Source organism: Musa acuminata, chromosome BXJ1-2, assembly GCF_036884655.1.
Source record: "Musa acuminata AAA Group cultivar baxijiao chromosome BXJ1-2, Cavendish_Baxijiao_AAA, whole genome shotgun sequence".
Taxonomy (NCBI): domain Eukaryota; kingdom Viridiplantae; phylum Streptophyta; class Magnoliopsida; order Zingiberales; family Musaceae; genus Musa; species Musa acuminata.
The window spans coordinates 31,772,273-31,793,513 of NC_088328.1; the positions used below are offsets into that span (position 1 = coordinate 31,772,273).

Below are 21,241 nucleotides of genomic sequence, written 5' to 3' on the forward strand. Positions count from 1 at the left end.
TGACAATAACATAGCTAATTATTTGCAGATGACATCGATGAACCTTGTGAACTCCAACTTTCATCTTTGCCAATATAAAAAAATCGATGAGGAAAAAGCAATTCTTTACAAATTTTTGAGAAGAGGGTAAAAGATAAAAAAGAGGCATCCCTCCATATCCAAGCCATCTCGTATCTCATCTTTATAATTGAGAAATGGCTACAAGCAATACCAGGATCTTTCGCTCCACAAATGCACAGGTTTCCCATTGATATAGTAGATGTTCCTTGGAAGCATAATACACAATATGCAGCATTACAAGTGGCAGTTAGAAGACATGAAATTGGAACAAGAACTAGGAAAAGCTATCATGTGTTATCTTTCGGAGGAATTAGTTGAGAGGCTTCCAAAAAAGTGGGAGAGGAACTGAAATATTTGATCATGTGCAGTTTGACGATTTATCATTTGCTCAAACCACTTTTGTCCACTTGAGTAAAAATATCAATTCGCCAACACCTATGCTTCACTTCTATGGGGAGGACTTCCAATCAAATTGAAGATTGTTGAAGTTGGTTACTGCTCCTAACCTGTCCAGCAATCGATTTCCGATATCTTGCTGCTGACGGTTTATAGCTGTTGGGTCTTGGGAAAAGTGATTCATTCCAATCCTCCCATTCATAGCCATAGCATTATTTGTCATTGCTGCTCGCATTCCACTAGCAGCACCAGATAGACCAATCCCACCAAGACCTGTAAACCCTGTGCCACTTATAGCTGAGTCATTGGATATCCCATTTCCAACTAAACAGTTTCCCCCACTCAAAGCTGGTGTGACACCACTAATCATCTTTGTCTCGTTCCCCAAGGAGCTGACACCATTTAGCTGTGATGACATCAACTCCTGTAAAATTTTCTGGACAGAGCTCTGTGAATCACTTGGATCAGTTTCATGCAACTGTGCAACCGGCTGTTGCATTGTAGACAAACTTGCACTCGAATTTGTGGAGCTCAGGTAAGTAGCATTATGAGAGGTTGCTGTTGGGTTGTCACCGGAAGCAGGTTTCAAAGGAGGATTGGACTGGGTTGGAGCTAATGAATTTGAAGAGCTGGAAGACGGAATTTGAACATTATTCCCACCAAAAGGGCTGTTCGCTATATTCATCTGGTTTTCTTGCCTGGTATTCATAGAATTCTGATGGAGGATACCAATGATGGTGGACGCAGAGGTAGATGAAGCAGCATTAAGTGAGTTATCTACACCAACAACATTATTGCTGCCAGCGGAAAGTGGTACATTGGGGGCATGAACAGAACCCTGATCATTATGGTTTGAATTCTGGGTGATGGGTTGCTGTTGATCAGGTTGTTGGGCTTGCTCAGCTTGAAGCCCTGACGAAGTGGAAGTCCTCCGAGGGAAGTTAATCAGGCAATCTGAACCACAGAAATAAAAAATAAGTTAGAACCTTGGAAAAAGAATTTGCACCAAAAGTATGAGCATCAATCTCCACTATCTCGAAACCATCCAAAGACAATGTTGAAAATCAAGGATCATGGGATCATAGTTAAAATAAAGATCAGCTTGGGTATAAGGTTGACCAAATTAAATAGGAGAGATTGGAACAGGCCAGCGAGAAATATAGCACAAAATAAATTTAAAATTATGTATGCTAAAAAAAATTACTCACATGTTGCAAAAACAACCTTTCAAATCTTAAAAATTTTATTTTCTTGAAGGTACTAATTGTGTGTCGACTATCTATTGAACTTTACCAAAGGGATGGAGAGATGAATGACCTTATTATGCTTGCAAAAATAGACATCCAAAATTATTTGTTTACTTTATATTTGAAATCATCCTTTACGGACATCATCTTCTAACCATTTGCCCTTTTGCAACCAATAGCCAGCAATCCAACATACTGTCACCTCTCTTCTTTCCCCATTTCTCATGCTGCAGCAGCTGTGGTAAGATTAATTTAATCTTCCCATGTTTTGGCCTATTCTATAACTACAAACCACTGCAGGTCAGTACGCGGGTTAACTGGACAGTTAGGTTAAACGAACCCAACCTTTAAAAGGTTCATATCTGATGTATCAGAACTCACAGGGGTAAATATGAACTTCACAAAATGTACAGGAACAAATATGTGAAAAAAAAACTTTTTTATTTAAATATTTACTAGTGGATACTTGAGATCATTTAAATAGGTTGGGACCAATTGTGATCAATTCTGATGACTTCACAAGTAATTGAGCAATCAAACCAAGAAAATGGCATAAACAGGATGAAGTTGGCTGATCAGGATCCAAATTAGTTAAATATGAACAGAATCAGTGAATCCTGTAAACCTTGTCATAGTAGCAATAATTAGTCTACCCGTCTGCGATGCTAAGATGGACATATTTTCATATCAACAAGGAATAATAGGAGAATTGGGGGTACAAGAGTATCCAAGCAACAAATAGCATTTAGTTTCCAAATGATGTAGTTGCACTAACACTAATCTCTGCATTAATAGCAAATATCATACCACAGAGAGATACTGCGAACAATCAAGCAATATTGCAGTAGCTGAACATTATGCAGCTTAATGTTATATGAGGCAGGCCATGAAGATGCAACCAAACCAAGAAGACGCTTACCAATAGGTCCAGCCTCAGTTTGTTTGCTATAATCAATCAAATCCTTCATACTGTTAACCACTTCAGATATCTATCACCGACCAAAGGAAAAGAATCAGTAACAGAATAAGGAAGAACAAAGGTGTCTGCTCTTTAGGGTGCTGTATAGTTTCTCTCATGTCAGCAATACAATAAGAATCACAAAAATCAAGAAAAACATAGAGGACAAGAAAAGGAAAAAATATAATTAAGGTATGCACAAAAGCAATGACAAATAATGCAGTGTATCTCTGTTATTTCAGGGTTAACCATGCAGATCTTTTAAGACAATTGTTTTAAGCAAGCTATATATCATAGTATATTGCATTGTCCCAGAGCTCAGTAGAAGCAAAAGATCCATGCAGCCATCCCCAAATAGTTGGGACGCTTGTTGTTGTTGTATACATTATAGCGTACATCAGTTTATCGTGAAAGACCACCTTTTATCATGAATAAACATACCAAATCTACATGCAAAATATTCACCATCTCGTCAGGCTAATGTTGCTTTAGCAGTAACACTCAGCGTGTTGATTGCAAGCATTCATCTATAAATTTGCCAGAGAACTGGATATCATAAGATCCCCTGGTAGATAAGAAGAAAATAGTTTGAAATTCCCCTTTTTTTATTTTCTTGCTGACAAGTATTATTCTTAAGCAGTTATTTTGTGGTTGCATAATAAAGTAGACAACAAACGGACATTAATATCAGACATAACAATTTATATAGAAGGTAAATTTCTTGAGCAAAATTTAGACAATTTGAGATCACAATCATGAAGTCAAATAGGGTCAAACATAATCAAACAGCCACCACATAAAAAAGTCATGAAAAAACATTTCTGAAAGCAAATTGTTGCCAATGATAACCATCAAACAAACTCCAATAATAAAAAAAAATGCAAAGAAGTCTACCTGAAGGCAACGGACATATCTTTTTGTGTACCCTAAATCATTTACCAATGGCACTTCCAAAGCTTTAGCCAACTGACGAGCAGATGCTACAAACCTATCACAAATTTCACATACAACAATATTTTAGGTTGTAAAAGAGAAACATGATAATAGCAGTCTACTCAAATGATTGTCATTGTAGATAAATGAATGCTCAGACACAATTACACAAATATAAAGATACAAGGACAAATGGATGCACAGACACACATTGCCAGGCATATACATGATTGTATTATTGTATATACATGCATGTGTACACATATAAATCTTGAAGCACCAGATTTGACAAGAAAAGGTTTTAAGAAGACAATCATATTTACTTTAAAGATGACACTAGAATGTACAAACTGAGAAACGATGAGGATGCTATATACTAAGCATAAAGCATCCCAGAAACTTTCTCTTTAACAAAAAATTTGCAAAAATATACTAATACTAGTGTCTCATTGCGTTTATGACAATAAAGTGTCAAACATTAGTGCAATTTCTCAACATCTACTAGCTTACATGCCCCAAAATTGCTTAGTCTCCTTTACACACCTTGGTCTCCTTTCAGATCAATGGTTTATTGCTTCATAAGGTACACCAGAAATGCCAGAAAAATGTGTATTCTACTATCATAAATGATATATTAGCACAACTATTAGCTTTTGCCTGGACTACAGAAAGTTCATGGTCCATCAATTTCTTCATAGCTCATACATCAGAATGAGAAAATATGTAAATTACATGTTCCTAAATTTCTTATATAAGGTTATACAGAAAATATCATATTCTTCAATATTAAACTCCACAATCATACTTATCTGAAGCTTCTCATACAAAAGTTACTATTGATAATGAAGATAGACTGGTTTTTGAGAATAGTTTCCATAAGTTCTTCAATACATAAACCTGAAAAGTTCAATAGCATATGATTTGAGCAAATTTCCGATATACATATACACCCACTGAAACTTTTTTTTTTTTATTGCTCCTCTATTTCTGCCATTGTGTTCCACAAATTTCGTGAAGAAAAAAAAATGGATGGGATAAAATAACCAAATTTGTGATATTACGGTTCACACCTTCCACTCAACCGATGTTGTGACAAGCAAAAAATTGTGATTAAGAATTTTCCTCATAGGCAAATTATGATATCTCCAGTAGGCAGTCTAACATGAAGGATAGCACAAAAAGAAGTTTAACAGGGAACACATGCAAATTGTAATCAGCCAAGGGCATATATTTATATAGACAACATTTTGCAAAAGCCAACATGACTTGAATCACAATAAAAAGACAACATTTTGCAGAAGACAATATGACTTGAAAGAAAATATATCTTTTATTATGCAAAATATTAAGCCCTAAAAGAAATGAGGATGATAAAAGTAGTAATAATGGAGACTTCACTAGCTTCCAAGTGAAAATAATCCTAATGTTGGGAAAAGCAAATATCTGATTCAGTAATCAAACAAATTTAGAAAGGCTTACATGATAGATGATGGAAAAGAGGCCAAAACATCAAGTGCCAAGATATGAAGAACAGACAAATAAAAAAGCACATAGCGTCTATGTTGTGTCTATGTTGGCAACCAACAAATGTCAAATACTTTTATTAATGTAAATGCATCTTTTCTAGCACAGATTCTTTAATGGCATATGAAAGCACATGCTTTTATTAATGTGAATAGTAGTAATAAATCAAATAGCAGCCAGATAAAATATAAATTTCCGAAGAGTTATAATGTACCAAACAGATAAATTCACTTGACTGATAGATGGCAAAACAGAAGCTAATTAAGTAACAAAAAAGTTGACTTATGAAACAAGTGTCAGTATTAAACAAACAAAATGGACTTACGAGTTACATGTGTTCTGTAAATCCTGTGTGGATAAGCCTGATGATGCATTTTGAGCTGCAGCCTGATATCTCTGCACCACAACACCAAGTTGACTAACCTGTCCAGCAAAATTATTGAATCAGACATCGAAAAGGAGTCAACAGCAACATGCCAGCAAGTGAAAATAGATGACAGAACATCATTTATGCAAGCTTAAACTAAGACAAATTGTGACCCTGTACCTGAGGAGTGATAGCTCTTCGAGGAATAAGCTCCTCATGGCGCCTAGCGCAGAACTCCCAAGAAGAAATCTAATGAGAGAATACAAAAGAAAATGTCTGATCATCCAAAGTATTCAACAGGAAGGCTTTTTAGCAAAATGTCCAGTGTAAGTAACCACTTGCAAGCACTTATCACCTTCAGATCAGGATTAAAAACAATCCGTAGTTGGCCATCACGCACCACACGCAATTGCTCGAAGACACTCTCCTGAATTGCCTTGGCATAATCCAATACAATTTGACCTGAAGCATTCTGATACTCACGGGGCATGTCAACATACAGAAGTTCCTCTAAGGTTCCACTAGCATATTTTATTTGGAAAAGCCTGGGTAAAACCTCAACTGTGGTTTCTGTAAACAAAGAAAAAGGAGAACAAGTTAGCGAGCCCTCAAAGTGGAGCTTCAAGAAGCCAATAACCTAATGGTCCATTAGAGTTACATGTACTAATACACTAGATCATTCGGATGACTGCAGACACTAAAATCCAAATCAGATGATTAAAGATCAATTACATACCAAAACCACGTCCAGGCTTATGGTTGCATATCTCGCAGTGCCACACATCCTACAGGATTCATGCAAAATCTACCTCGGTTAAAGAACATGAACAAAATAATAAAATAAAACGAAGATTCTTCAAACTACCCCAATTCAAAATAACCATAATCACTCCCAGTAACAGACTTTATAAATTTCCATTGAACAATTAGAAAACAAAAAACATGTAGCCAAAAGATTGCACCACATATCCTAATTGGCAGTAAAGGATACCTGCGGGAAAACACCAGTAGTTTGACGGCCACTTCCATAAAGAGAAACACACCACCTCTTCTTGGCATTAGGAGCAAAGTACTCGGCTATAAATTTCCTCCAAAATTCTATGTTGTTATCCTGTATTTTAGTTTTATATAAAATGAGCTAACCAAAAAAAACACCTAACAAAGAAATTTTGCAACTTCCTCCACTTATGAATTAAAAAGGAAATTTCCATTAGAGTTTTTACCTGTGATCGGTGCTGCTGGTGGCACATATATTGGGTTAACCTCCGAGCACACATCCCCGGCTCATATGTCGTAGATCTCATTGGAGGCCTAACTGGAACATTGTGCTGGAGAAGCTGCTGCTGCAACTGGCTTCTTTGCTGAGGGAAGGCCTTGCCAATCTGTTGCTGTTGCTGTTGTTGCTGCTGCTGTTGCTGTTGTTGATGCTGCAACTGCAGCATCCTTTGCTGTTGCAAGATATTCATTTGTGCAGCTGCAACCTGAGAGTTCTGCCTTGATAACTGCAAAATCTGCTGCTGTTGTTGCTGCTGCTGTTGCTGCTGCAGAAACAATGAAGGATCTGAATGTTGAGTTTCCATTTTGACAGGACCCATGCTTCTAAAGGATTGCAACTGCTGTGGCTCCATTTTTACTGCATTAGTTCCGCGTAACATCTGTAACTGTTGTGATGGACCAATCTGATTGCTAGGACCAATTTGCGGCTCCAACTTGACAGGCCCCATGTGTCCCACATTACTAAATCCTCCTCGAAGTAGCAGCAGCTGCTGCTGCTGCTGCTGTTGCTGTTGACTTTGAGGAACAGAGAATTGTTGCTGGAAATTCTGCACTGCATCAATTTGAGACTGTGCTTGGTCTGGACCAAGCTGGCTGCCTGAAGGGTTCTGGAAGCATTGTTGTTGCTGCCCTTGGTTTTGGCCTGACGAAGACGTGAACGATGACAGAGGATTAGGCTCGGAGCTGACCGTATCAACTGCACCACCAAGACCACCTCGCTGTTGGAGATTCATTGGCATGGAAAGTCCACTAACAGTCCCTCCATTTCCAAATGAATTGTTGAGGGCTGAAACATTGGATATGTTTCCAAGCAAGCTGTTACCGTTGAACTGGGTGAGAGGAGAGACCAGAGAAGAGAAAGGGGTCTGTGATGGGATTGAACCAGGCTGGGATCCTCCGAGCAACCCTGAATTCGACCGCAGAAGGGAAGGATTCACTGACTGAGATCCGCCGATGGGATTCGAAGAACCTGACGGCACCATGTTCTGGAAAGCAAAAAAAGAGTAGCTGATACGGAAACACTGCTTAGATCAACACGGTTTTATGGTCTCAACATTACATATCAGCACTGACAGGGGAAGAAACCCTTTCCTTTCAAACACAGAGCAAGATGAGGGAGTCAGAGAGGTGGGATCAAAACAAGAACGGTCCATCAAATTCTCCACAAAATGAAATACCTTATCGCTTCCTCTCGCTGTCCGGAGCAACCAAAATGCCCACAAAAAATCAAGCAGACATAGCGAAACAAGAATAGATCTTTTCCTCGGGAACGGAAAGCAAGGACTCCAAATGAGTTCAAAATCCGATCTTTTGTCCACTTCCCCTCTCCTCACACCGATCTTCTCCACTTGGCCCGTGGGAACCCGAAGTAAAACCTCAACACCCACTCCGACACCTAGGGCATTCCACACCAGTACCGAAAACTCCGGCCCAAATCGAACCCCACGCTGTTTCTCCCACCTCGGATCACGGCGTGTAGACCCAAAGGAGCCAAATTTCTCAAGGATCCAAAGGAAAAACTAGCAAGAAAGAACAATCGAGACGGACTTACAGCGTTCGAATCCTCCCCCGGCAAGATCGACGGAGAAACCCCAGAACTGAAGCCAAATCTCCACCTTTCCCTCACCTCCTCTTGAGCTTCCACAGCTCCCACCCGGTTATGGACTTAGGGTTTGCCTTAAATATGATTAAAGACTGTTCGACTTCGATTTCGGTTGCTTCTTCAGCGGGAGAGAGAGAGAGATCTACCCGTGCCCTGGCGGACGTCAAACGTTTCGTGGATTTGATTAATCCCTTAACATCTTCTCGCTTGGTTTCTCCTCTCTTCTCCTCCTCCTCTTCCTCTCCATGTGAATTGTGAAGTCAACAGCTGCTGCCGCTTGTCCTCATGTATATGTATGTATGATGGGCATCACGGCGTCCGTCATCATCTGAGGGACAGCCACATCCATGATGCATGCATCCATGTGACGCTACCGCACATAAATATTATATGCGGTCGGGGTGCGGATGAACGGGCATGATGGGCTCGCTTAGTCGACGTCGACGGTAGATAAAGTGCCAGCACAAACATTGATATACGTGCGCGTTCACAGCGAGTAAGGGGACAAAAAGTGGGTGGGGCAAGTACTATAATATCTTCTGAGTTACCAAATAACCCCTAGCATGACTTTGAATAACGAAAGAGGGCCCAAGCGTGAATCACGAGGCATCTTCGTGTCGCTTTACCCTGTGATCGTTTCAGATTCTTTCGGTGACGGGAAGGCAAACGTCACCGACCGGTCCATAACCAATATCAATTCATTCTATTTTGTTTCGTCTGAATTTTATAATGAAATTATATAATTAACATTCGATTAAATTGATGTTTTTCTGTTTATCCTCTAAGATTATAATATATATATATATATCTACATTAAAAAATGAAACAATTTCATGTTTGCTTGTTAGTTTTCATTAGACTATCATTTGCTATAAGAACCAAAAGATTTAAACTGTCATTGATATTAGATATATCTTATTTTTAAATTTACAATTGATGTTGTACGTGGAGAATTTTGATATACGGAGAGAAAATTTGAAATTCTTTATCATATTAGAATAATCAAAATATAAAAATAATGATTTAACCTAAATTGAGATCCTTTATACATCTTCTGACATAAATCCTCAATATATTTTTTTCTCATGTCTCTAAATTTTATTAATATTATATTAGTAACATATTTTTCAAACACTAGCATAATGATAACATTATGCTCTGAATATCATTGATTGTGGGTCGGTATAATCTAATCTTGTCCCAAGGGTACAAGATCATCTGGGGAACCTTTGTGGCAATCCTAAGCAATGGTTGACGTAGCATCGAGATATTTAAGGAGGCTTCCAAGATGGTCTTCACGGTGGCTTCCAAGGATCCGAGATGATTCTAAAGTCGAGCTGAGGTGGATTTCGATCACCTTAATAGGTTCATGCATAAAGGTCAACATCGAGGGAGCTTCCCAACCCAACCACTCTGATGCTAAGTTAGCTCATTTGGGAGTTGTATAGAATGTGAGGGGTTTTTAGGGAAAAGGTTCGACCCTTGGGTAGGTGTTAGAGGTTAGATTTTATACTTGGACAATCGAGGGGACCGCTTGTAACCGTCGTAATAGCCTCCCTTTAGTGTTTTGCCTACAAGAGCGATAGGCCCGAATGACCTCCTGTGAACTATCATCCACGAAGGCCAACTGAGGGGGAACAAACTTAAACGGTCATTTGGGGACCACTATCCACAACAATCGATAAAATCAACCTAAACTGCCTCCTGTGGACTATCGTCCACGGAGGTCGATAGGACATTATTGCCCCCATGTCATTGTCGAGTGGGGAATGACTTGGCTCTCATTCTCCACATTGATGTCTTGGTGGTAACCAGCTGTCAAGCTGGTCTAATTTACCAAAATATTTTCTATCATTTGTCCCCCCCCCCCCCTCGAGGGTATGATTAAGAATTCTTGAAAAAGGATTCGAGGCATGCCTTTCAGTTTATTCAACGTAAGAGCATTTGGGGTCTTATCTCACGAGTCGAGTTTTCTAAATTTCGACTATCTTATGGTGTATTAGGTCTGCACTTCCATCATGGAAAATTCTTCTTGACATGGGTCGAATTTTTCAACTCATATATCTCGAGTACATTTAGCCCAAAGGCTCCATTGTAGTAGTTATCTTGGCACAGGTCAAAATTTTCAACTCATACATCTTAAGTATATTTAGCTTGGAGGCTTCGTCGTAGCAGATGTCTTGATGCAGGTCGGATTTTCCGAATCACATAACTCAAGCATATTTGGCCTAGAAGCTCTATTGTAGCGAATGTCTTAGCGTAGGTTAGATTTTTTGACCCACACACTTCGAGCATATTTGGCCTGAAGTCTTCGCCGTAGTAGATGTTTTAGTGCAGGTCAAATTTTTTTATTCACACACCTCAGGCATTTTTGTCCCGAATGATCTGTTATAATTGATGTCTTAGCATGAGTTAGATTTCTCGACTCATATGTCTCGAGCACTTTTGTCTTAGAGGGTCCATCATAGTGGATGTCTTAGCATAGGTCCAATTTTTTGACTCACACATCTCAGATATATTTGTCTTGGAGGGTCTATCGTAGCTAGTCTTGGGCTCTGTTGTAGAGGGCCTTATTCCCTTCTCTATCATAGCGAATAAGGGCTTCCATCATAGTGGGCCTTCCCTTCTCCATTGTAGCAGATCTTGAGCTTACATTGCAGTAGATCATTTTCTCTTCTTCGTTATAGTGGATATCAAACTTCCACCATGGCAAGCCTTCTTCCCTTCTCAATCGTAGCAGATCTTAGGCTTCCACCATAGTGGGTCTTTTTCACTTCTCTATCATAGCATATCTCAAGCTTCCATAATAGCAAGTCTTCTTCCCTTTCACCGTAAAGGATCTTGGGCTTCCGTCACGATGGGCCTTCTTCCCTTCTCTGTCGTAGCATATCTTGGGCTTCCCTCATGACAAGCCTTCTTTTCTTTTTCGTTATAGCGGATCTCAAACTTTTGTTGTGAAGGGCCTTCTTCCCTTCTTCACCATAATAGATCTCGAGCTTTCATCATAGTGGGTCTTCTATCCTTCTCTATTGTAGTATATCTCAGACTTTCGTCGTTGTGGACTAGAAGTCTCACTCAACATGATAGATTTCTCTACTCATTCTATTATAGTGGGTTTTGAGGCTTGCACCATCATTGCAATTTTCAAGGCATCTCCTATTATTGTATGCTTTAGGGTTTCCCACCGTTAGGAGCTTTTTGGGTTTATTCTAAAGAGGACACTCATCTCTATTGGTTACAAGTGCCTTCTAGGTCAATTGCGTGAGTAATGACACGTTACACAATCTTTTTTATAATAATAATTATTATTATTTATCACTTTATATTGGATGATATATATATATTATGATATCTTAATATCTGTATAATGAAAATTAAATTATGATAGTGAGACCAATTCCCCTATAAACACAAGACCCTAAATATTCCTGATTATAGGTTACTTGAGAGGGACATTGAGATAATTAGATAAATTGGTATTCTATATACCCATCCATAGATGGAGGCAGCTGGTCTTATAACTCCCTATGTGGAGACACTAGGGATATAGTGCATGTGCTCATTGGAGAATGAGTTCACGTAATGATCCACTTACAAAATGTTGGTTGGTTAATGATACCTCCCAATCAGACAACGATTTTGTAATTTCAGTTGTGTGTCTAGTCCTTAGACTTGAGATATCAAGGATTTTCTATATGAGTACTTCATTCTTTGGTACTGGACTTATAGGTTTGGAAGTTTCAAATCTAGCACAATCGATAATCGGGAGTGATAGCCAATCTTACGAGGGCAATTGAGTGTCAATAGATGATCATCCACTCTCAGTATTATAAGAGAAATATCTTATATATTCTTACTCAAACAAATCTCTAGCTAGAGTCGATCGAATTATAATAAATCTGATAAATATGAAATTCGGATTGAGAGGGGAGTTCTTTAGGAGAATCTGATTAAAGTGAGACTCGAATAGATTTCATATGTCTAAAAGCTCCATACTCAATATATAATCTTTGAGATATTAGATGGATGAGAGACTATAAATATACAGTACCTAAAGATAGATAAGTCCAATAGATTAAATCCTCTATACCATCTTGGAACTATGATGTAGTAGTTTAGTATGTCTGTAGTCGATGAGTTGAGTGAATTATTATGAGGATAATAATTCACTAAGTCGGAAGGAGTTATGACATGTGCAACTCACGACCAGCTTGGTATTGGGCATAAAGAGTTATACACATATGATGGATGATACGACGAATAGAGAATTAGATATGTGATATCCAATAAGCCTATGTTTTATTAGATCCATTGGGTGAAACCCAATAGAAGCTTAGCGTGAATATTTAGATAGAGATCTAATTTTTATTAAGCTATGGATGATTGGATGGAGATCCAGTGTCCAATATGTTAGGGCAATTGGATGAAGATCCAATACCCGATAGGGCAATATTTATTATGGTTAAGTTGAAAGTGTTATATATAAATAAGAGAGGGACCAAATGGTCATAGGCTAGACTCCTTTAGCCGCCTACCTCCTACCTCCTATCTTCTCATCTTCTTTTTTTCCCTTGCCACCAATCCCTACTTGGGCATGAGGATAGTAAGAATGGTCGACCCCTTCTTGTTTTATTACTGTGTGATAGTGCGCGAAGACGAGAAAAGAATATGTTACGAGAGGAAGTGCATCGTCGCTTCATCCATCATGTGGATCATTGTTAGAGAAGAGTTTATGAGAGTGTCTCACATATTTTAAGTAATTTTTTGTTTTCATGAGTTTTACACTCCCAAACTTTGCATGACGATTCGATAAACCTATTTTAAAAAATTAGTTTTTGTTTTTATTTTTCGCTATGCATATGATTCTCCTCAAGATTTCCCAAAAATCTCAACCGTGGGAAGAGAGAGATCAGTCACTCCTCCTTAAATCCCTTATCCACTAAGGAGTAGGCTTATTTTATGGCAAGGCCTCTAGCCTCCAAATTCTCTTGGATTTTAGGAGCTCCCATTTGTTCTCCTAGAAAGGATCATTTTTTGCATTGCCTTAGAAGGGCTAGTCGGTCTTCATTATTCTCTTCTCGACGTCAACCCTACTCTCTCATTTTCAAGTCAGGATGTCCTCTCTTTCTCACACTAGCTCCTTTGAGTTTTATAGTCGCCAGTCTACTAAAGACCATGCTTCATCCTCAAGCAGTTCGAGGGCAGAGCAAGTCGATTTATCCTTAATAAGATCCTAAAGTCTTATCATAAAATAAAGAAGAGAATGAGATGATCACTTCGAGGGGCTCGACCTCCTTGATCACTTTGAGGGGATCGACCTCCTAGGGTTTGTCCACAGATTGAAATTCATTAATTGATTGATTGATTAAAAGAAAGGGTTACATCATTATTTATAGAGTTTCACCTAGAGTCTACGAGGACTTCGACTCTTAATAATAATTAAATATTAAATAAATCTCTACCCGACTCTAACTGAACTAAACAAACTCAATAAACAACTGAACTAAATAGACTCAAATAAACATTATTCAAAAGCTCAGAAAAAGGGTCCTAACAGTCCTCTTCGTGGGATGCATCTCCTGAGAACTCAAGAGCTCTTCAGGACCTAGAGTTCATGATGAGCTCTCAAGACTATGACTCGGTGGTAAGTACACCCTTTTTGGATCGCCTACAATCATGTTATTACATCTCGATCGACTTCAAGTTACATATTCCCCGACCTGGGCAATGCCCCTTTCACTTGATTCTAAGGGGCTTTTACTTGTCCTTTGATGCCCTCGAGGCGGGACTCAACCTCTCGTTCCATTTAGTCATTGTATCATACCTCCAGTGGTGGAGGATTTTGCCTTCATAGATGGCACCTAACTCATGATGTTATCTTGTTGTATTCATCGAGGAGTGCCGAGGTACCTGTATTGTCCCGATCCACACGCTTTTCTCATTCTGCTTTCGATTGTGCAAGGGACAAAGTGGCTATTACTTGGCTGCCTGAGGAGGTTTTAGGTTAGGTGTGTTGGAAAACTTGGGAGAGCATCATATGCGCAGCGGAAACACAAAATAGAAATCAATTTTTTCATAAATAGATTTATATCAAATCATGTGCGACGATTGGGAGCAAAAATAATAATAAAATTAAAAACTGCTTAAGACATGAGACAATCTCACTTAAGGGAACTTGTATATCCCTAATATGTAGATCTCAGTTTATGGATGAAGGAGATCTCACATTCTCTTCTTTAACGGTGATTCACACGACGGATGAAGTAACAACGCAACAGGGGTAGTCATTCTTGCTACCCTCTCGCACTAGAGAGAGGGCAATCGGTTGAGAAAGAAGCAGGCAAAGAAGGATAAGGGGCGGTAGGTAAGGGTTCCTGTCTTATAACCCTTTTATAGAGAACTCCTATAGCTAACCCTGATAGATCCTGCCCTATTGATTATTGGATCTCTATCAAATTATCTCTAGCTTAATGAAAATTATATCTCTATCAAATTATCCACTATAAGCTCTTATTATGTCTCACCCAACGGATCCAATAAAATAGGGGTTTATTAGATATCACATATTAAATCCTCTATTCGTCGTGTTATCTATCATATATGTGTGATCCTCTATGCTCAATGTCAAGTTACCCATGAGTTGCATATGTCAGAACTCATTTTGACTCATAACTTCTTCTGATTCAGTGAATTATCATCCCATAATAATTCATTTAACTCATTGACTATAGACATACTATGCCATTACACCATAATTTCTCAAACAATACATGAGGATCTAGTTCATTGGACCTATATACCCTCAATTACTATGTTTTTATAGTCTCTCATCCATCTAATATCTTAGAGAACGAATATTGGGTTTAGTGCTATCAGACCCTTACGGAATCTACTCGAGTCTCGTTCTATTCAAATTCTCTCAGAGAACTCCTTTCTTAATCCAAATGACCATAGCCATAGATTTACCTAAGCGAGAACACATGAGACATTCCTCTCATGACACCAAGAGCGGATAATTCTCTATTAATACTAAATTATCCTAGTAAGGTTAGTTACTACTTCAGATGATCGATTGTGTTAGATCTAGAACTTCTAGATCTATAAGTCTAGTATCAAATTGTGGAGCACTCATATAGGACATCATTGGTATACCAAGTCTAAAAACTAAACACACAATTAGGACCACAAAACTATTATCTGATAATGAATATCATTAACAATCTAGCATTCCATGAGTAGATCATTCAGTGAACTCATTCTTCAATGAGCACCTGCACTATACCCCTAGTATCCCCATACAAATAGCTATAAGACTAGTTGTCTCTTTCACATGAATTAGTATATAATACACTAGTCTAATTGGTTATCTCGAAATCTCTCTCGAGTAAGTTATGATCAGGAATATTTAAAGTTTATGTTAATAGACGAATTGGTCTTATTATCATGATCTCATTATGATCCAATTCTCATTGCACAAATCCAAGGGTATCATAATATATTTATCATCCAATATAAAGTAAAAAAATATCATCATAATAATAACAAAAAAAATTGTATAATGTATCACACGTATCATCACTAACGTGATTGGCTTACAAAGCATATGCAACTAGTAAGGTGGTGCCCCTTCAAACAATAAAGGTTCGAAGGAGCACTACTTTTTTATGAGCATCAGTCGGGAATGGGGATTCACCCTCACTTTGTCAACATGGAACACCGATAACACTCTTTTTATATTAGATGAGGAGGCGATTCATGTACATCACTTGAGAGAGATTCTTTCCTCTTTCGAGATGATAAGGAAGATGAATGAGGATTGGTTAGTCAAGGCAGCCTCAACTCGGCCCCATTGGGTACGACCCAAACCTTTTTTTTCTCTATTTGACTTTTGTTTTTAATCTTATATTGCAGCATGAATTGTCTCTAGATATGCACTTACAACACTTAAAGAAGGGGTCGGGCTCCACTTCAAGCATTGCATGGCCTCGATCAACCTAGGCGACAACCTGAGAGCCATTTGTGGAGCCAATTAATCCACCTCGGTCGGGTCGCGATAGTGTTGAGTGACCCAGAAAGATGCTCAAGGCCTTATTGTAGAAGGCCTCACATACCAAGAAGAGGAACATTATAGAAGGTTCGACTCAAAGGATCGGCTCATTCCTCGAAGGCACCTATAGGAGGTTGAGGTTCTATGCCCCAAGGGTTCAACTTGGGGAATCGAACACCTCCAACTACTCCTGTAGGAGGTCAAAATCCCATGACGGGTTTGGGAAAGAAGATGGTGAGGCTGCGATCGATGTGGGACTTGTATAGGGGTAAATCCCTACCCTTCATGACCTTGTAGATGGTCGACCTCATTGATGAACCTTAAAAGTGATGACTCTCCATAAATCCCTCGTACACTTCGACCAATGCCCTCTCGACCTCTTATGATGATAGCAACAAAGGAAGGGTTGGCTGAAGGATATACGGTATAGATGATCATTAATTATACAATAATATGCTTGGTAGCATTTGACCCTTTGAGTCGTGAGGTACAAGCTCAACACTTCGCCCAGGATAGAGGACGAGAGCTATGACAACTAGGCGAGGTAACGCTTTAGTCCTTCGAATGCATCCTAACATGCCTTGATCTATAGGAAACTCTTTGGATTCTATGGTGCTTGGAAAAAAGATAAATACTTATCTCTAGATCAGGATATAAACCAATCGAACACTGCTAGTCATCCCGTTAATTATTGTGCCTCCTTCACGGACCAAGGTGGGTGCATCTCGGTTATGGTATAGATCTTTACGGGGTTTGCATCTATTCCCTTTTGTTAGGGAGGATGTTCAAATTGTGTTGGGCGACATCTAGATCAATGCCCAGCATGTCCTTTGGCGACCAAGTGAATACCTCAGAATTTTTTCCGAGGAAGTTGATTAGTTATATATGCTCCTCCTCAAGGAGAGCTGCTCCAACCTTAATGACTTGATCAGGTCAGGTCTTGTTCAGTGGTGCCTCGATCAGTTGTTTCTTCGACTCTGGGTGCAGGAGCGACTTGTCAAAATCTCAAGGATCCATCGGCAATGGCTCGGACTTGGCTTTCCTCGATAGTGAGTTTGCCATCATGTAGCATTGTCAGGATCCGCTTGGGTTGTTCATTAGTTCTTCGACACTAGCCCTCGTTGGGAACTTTATCATCATATGATATGTGGATAGCATCACTTTCAATCGGTTGAGAGTGGGTCGACTAATAATTACATTGTAGGTCGAGGGAATGTCCACTACAATGAATTTGGTCGTCAACGTCTTGAAGTATGGCTCCTCTCCGAAAGTGATATATGGGTTCACAGTCCCAAGCAGGCAAATAGAATTGCCCATAAATCCCATTAGCGAAGATGATATTGGGGAGAGGTCGTAAGTTGACAATTTGAGCTTTTGAAATGCATCGAAATAAAATATGTCAACGAAGCTATCTGTGTCGATCATGACCCTTTTCACCCAAGCGTTGATCATCCTTAGAGACCACTAATATGTCATCATGGTTCGGGTTGAGGTACTTCATCTCCTTTTTAAAAAAAGTAATTTCAACACCGCTTTCTTTTCTCGAGTGTTTTTCGATTGTAGTTTAGGCGTAAGCTTTGTGTCCCGAGGAATTGCCCCCCCGCCCCTCCTTCGGTGGGTCCATTGACGATGATATCATTTTATCATTCCACCAGGCCTTATGAGTGAGGCAAGGGTTCTTAGGGTTTATAAAGGAACCTACCGAGATGCACTAGTAAATGAGCTCCTTAATCTAGTTCTTTAAATTGCGGCACCTTTAGTGTCATGATCTTAGTCTTGGTGGAATCAACAATACTTCGATTTGTCTCTTTTTTTCAAGGGGGGCCTTATCGACAGTGGTTTTTTTAGAAATCCTTTCTCCCTTATCTGCAAGAATAGAGCGATATTTAAGCTAGGAAAGTTGCGGTGTGCTCCACTAGGTTAGAGCGACCGTTAAAAGCTTCTAGCGATGGAGGCAAAAGTTCGTCATGATTGACTTCTCCTGAATGCTTTGGATGAATGAGAAATGACTCGAGGTGGGGTTGTCTGCGCCTTCCCCTTTTGATTGTTAGAACTCTTGTTGTATTTTTTTCTAAACGCTAATCCATTTGTCGTAGTTGGGCCTTTAGGGTGTCATTCATCGAGTTTGCCAATTAGGTCTCCAACTTGAGTAAGGTTAGCCTGTGGTGCTTCGGTTGGCATTTTGGGTGATCGGGGGCAGTCCTAGGCTATCGATATTGGGTCGATTGGGAAAACCCTAGAGGGCATGGGTGCAAGTGGTGGTTGAAGCATTGGTCACGGTTGTGAAGGTGGTGTTGCATGTTGAGCCAACTGGGGCAAAAGTGGGACAATGGCTTACATCATTCCTGTAAGGGTCTGCACTTAGTACATGAGATTCAGAAAGGCTTTGACAACCATGTGTCCCATGCTCACCCTGGGAGGCGAGAGTTCAAGGTTATTGAACATGTGTTAGTAACGCCTCGATGTTTGAGTTGAGATGATACATCCACATAAGGCAAGGAGGGCAGCTATCCTCGTTACATGAAGATACTGTGAGAGGGTTCACGGGTGAACGCTCTTGCGACATTTAAGGTCCTCTTTCTAGTGCCAAAATGTTATGGTCTGAGTATCGTCGATCGTGAGTCGAAATGGCCTGGTCTTATCCCGAGGGCACAAAGTCATCCGAGGAACCCTCGGGGTAGCCCTAAGCAATAGTTGACGTAGCACCGTGGTATTTAAGATGGCTTTTGAGGTGATCTTCATGGTGGCTTCTAAGGATTCTAAGTGGTCTCAAGGTCGAATTGAGGAGGATTTCGGTCTCATTGGTGGATTCCTATACAAAGGTTAGTGTCGATGGGAGCTTCTTGACTTGACCCCTTCGATGCTCAAGTTAGCTCTTTGGGGGGTTGTATGGAACATGAAGGATTTTCGAAAAAAAGGTTCGACCCATAGGCAAGCACCGAGGGTTGGCATTTATACATTGGTGACCGAGGGGGTTACTTGTAACCATAGTAACAATCACCATTTAGCATTTTGTCCAAGAGAGCGATAAGCCCGAACAACCTCGGTTGTCATCTACAATGGCCGATTGAGGGGGAACATGCTTGAATGATCATCCAAGGACCACTATCCACGATGGCCAATAAAATCAGCCCAAACGGTCTCCTATGAACTATTGTCCATGGGCCCCAACAAGCTATTATTGCTCCCACATCGTTGCCGAGTGGGGAATGACTTGGCTCTCATCCTTCACGTTGGCATTTCGATGGTGGTTAATTGTCGAACTGATTTGGTTTGCTAAAATATTTTCTATCAAATACTAATATATTTATTAAAAAATAATTATGTTTGACAGAGTTTGAACCTTCGTTTGTTTTTGTTTTTGACATTGGTTGATTCGATATGGTTTTAATAGTTATTAGTATATTGATATATACTACACTATTATATATTATAAAATTATTTTCAAGACTTATGTATACATATAGTGAAAATCGATTATCAAATCGATATGTATTGATTTGAATAAAATAATAAATATTATATAATTTCTCATGATAATGATTTAAACGTTCGGTGATGCATCCCCCACCACACAAAACCTACGTACGATTTTTCAATCACAATAAATGATTTCTAGAGGGAGAGTTTGGGGGTTGGGAGTGCCAATTATATGAATAGCTATTTAAGAAAAGGAAAGCATGGATCAAGCAATAATACAAAAGCATTGGTTGGTGGCCTCTTATTCTAAGATGGTAGTTGCACACCAATCGCGAGTTTTGATCGACAACATTCCATCTAATATTCAATAAGGAGAGAGAGAGAGAGAGAGAGAGAGAGAGAGATTTTGCATACAACGAATACTTTGTGTTATAATGATTTTAAAATATTTTAACATTATGTTATATTATACCATTCTCTTATTCCATGCAAATGTCCTTTTGGTAAAATTTATGTTTAATATTTCAACTAAATATATGTTATTATTCGAATTGGACAGAAGTTTTCTTTACCTATTAAAAATTATACGAAGAAAATTATCACATCTAATGATATAGTGATAAGCGATCGACGTTGATGACTCTATGTGATCGAAAATAATTAAAAGATTATGATTTTATTATAATTATCATATGTTCCGATGGTTTTAATACTGAATTATTATTCAAAATAATATCTTTTTTTGACTATTAATGTCGGACTATAATGATTACCCAATTCTAACATGTGAATTCATTGAATTTTTACCAAAATATAGTGATGAGATAGATGTTTGGTCGATAAAGAATTTTTATTTTATTTTATTTTTCATCAAAATTAGAAACCACAATTTACGATAGTATATTTTTCTTTAAAATAAAATCGAAAAATATATTAAGCCTAAATTTTGATGTAGATAAAATACCATTAACAGCCCATTGAATGTGTCACTATCTCTCGTTGCCTTCAAAGAAACTTCACCAACAACCTTTCATTATTTTCTTCTTTGCTTCCCCTCTCTAAACTTCATCAACAAGAAGGTCCCCATGGAATCATATGCATGGAATCAATTATCTGGCAATGGTGAGGGTAAAAGATGGAATCATAAAGCATAAAGCCACCATGCACTATTGCACTCTAAGTTGAAGTGCCATCTAAATTGCACCATTAGAGAACATTTCTTGCATGGTTCACATGTTCTTGGTTTTATCCAAATGGTGCAATTGGGATAGAGAGAGAGAGAGAGAGAGAGAGAGATCCTTTCTTTCTTCTTCTTTTATTCTTTTTAGGGTCAACATTGTTATGATCATGAGTGGGGTATAACTTAACCTAATTAATTGGTTAAATCAATAACTGGATAAAACAATGAAAA

General features: G+C 38.8%; 1 protein-coding gene across 2 annotated transcripts; it reads right to left on the bottom strand.

Moving 5' to 3' along the window:
• Positions 1-34: 34 nt before the first annotated feature.
• Positions 35-8,616, bottom strand: LOC103976559 (transcriptional corepressor SEUSS). Of its 2 annotated transcripts, none has more exons than XM_009391804.3 (10): positions 8,313-8,616; positions 6,709-7,746; positions 6,477-6,596; positions 6,222-6,270; positions 5,841-6,055; positions 5,666-5,734; positions 5,444-5,541; positions 3,556-3,649; positions 2,623-2,692; positions 35-1,410 (listed from the first exon to the last, which is right to left on the bottom strand). In XM_009391804.3, exons 2-10 carry the CDS (start codon positions 7,741-7,743, stop codon positions 509-511), a joined length of 2,652 nt encoding a protein of 883 aa, XP_009390079.2. In that variant the 5' UTR covers positions 7,744-7,746; positions 8,313-8,616; the 3' UTR covers positions 35-508. The 2 variants fall into 2 exon arrangements, with proteins under 2 accessions (XP_009390079.2, XP_018677952.2); XM_018822407.2 differs by having other exon boundaries at positions 6,709-7,852; positions 7,939-8,616.
• Between the last annotated feature and the right edge of the window lie 12,625 nt (positions 8,617-21,241).

What these genes read in the sequence shown, in the direction of transcription:
- LOC103976559 (XM_009391804.3), bottom strand. Translation starts at nt 7,743, where the DNA reads ATGGTGCCGTCAGGTTCTTCGAATCCCATCGGCGGATCTCAGTCAGTG. An exon ending in ACCAGCAGCACCGATCACAG is followed by an intron (nt 6,597 to 6,708) that starts GTAAAAACTCTA and finishes ACTAAAATACAG; the next exon opens with GATAACAACATAGAATTTTG. An exon ending in TTACAGAACACATGTAACTC is followed by an intron (nt 3,650 to 5,443) that starts GTAAGTCCATTT and finishes AATTTGTGATAG; the next exon opens with GTTTGTAGCATCTGCTCGTC.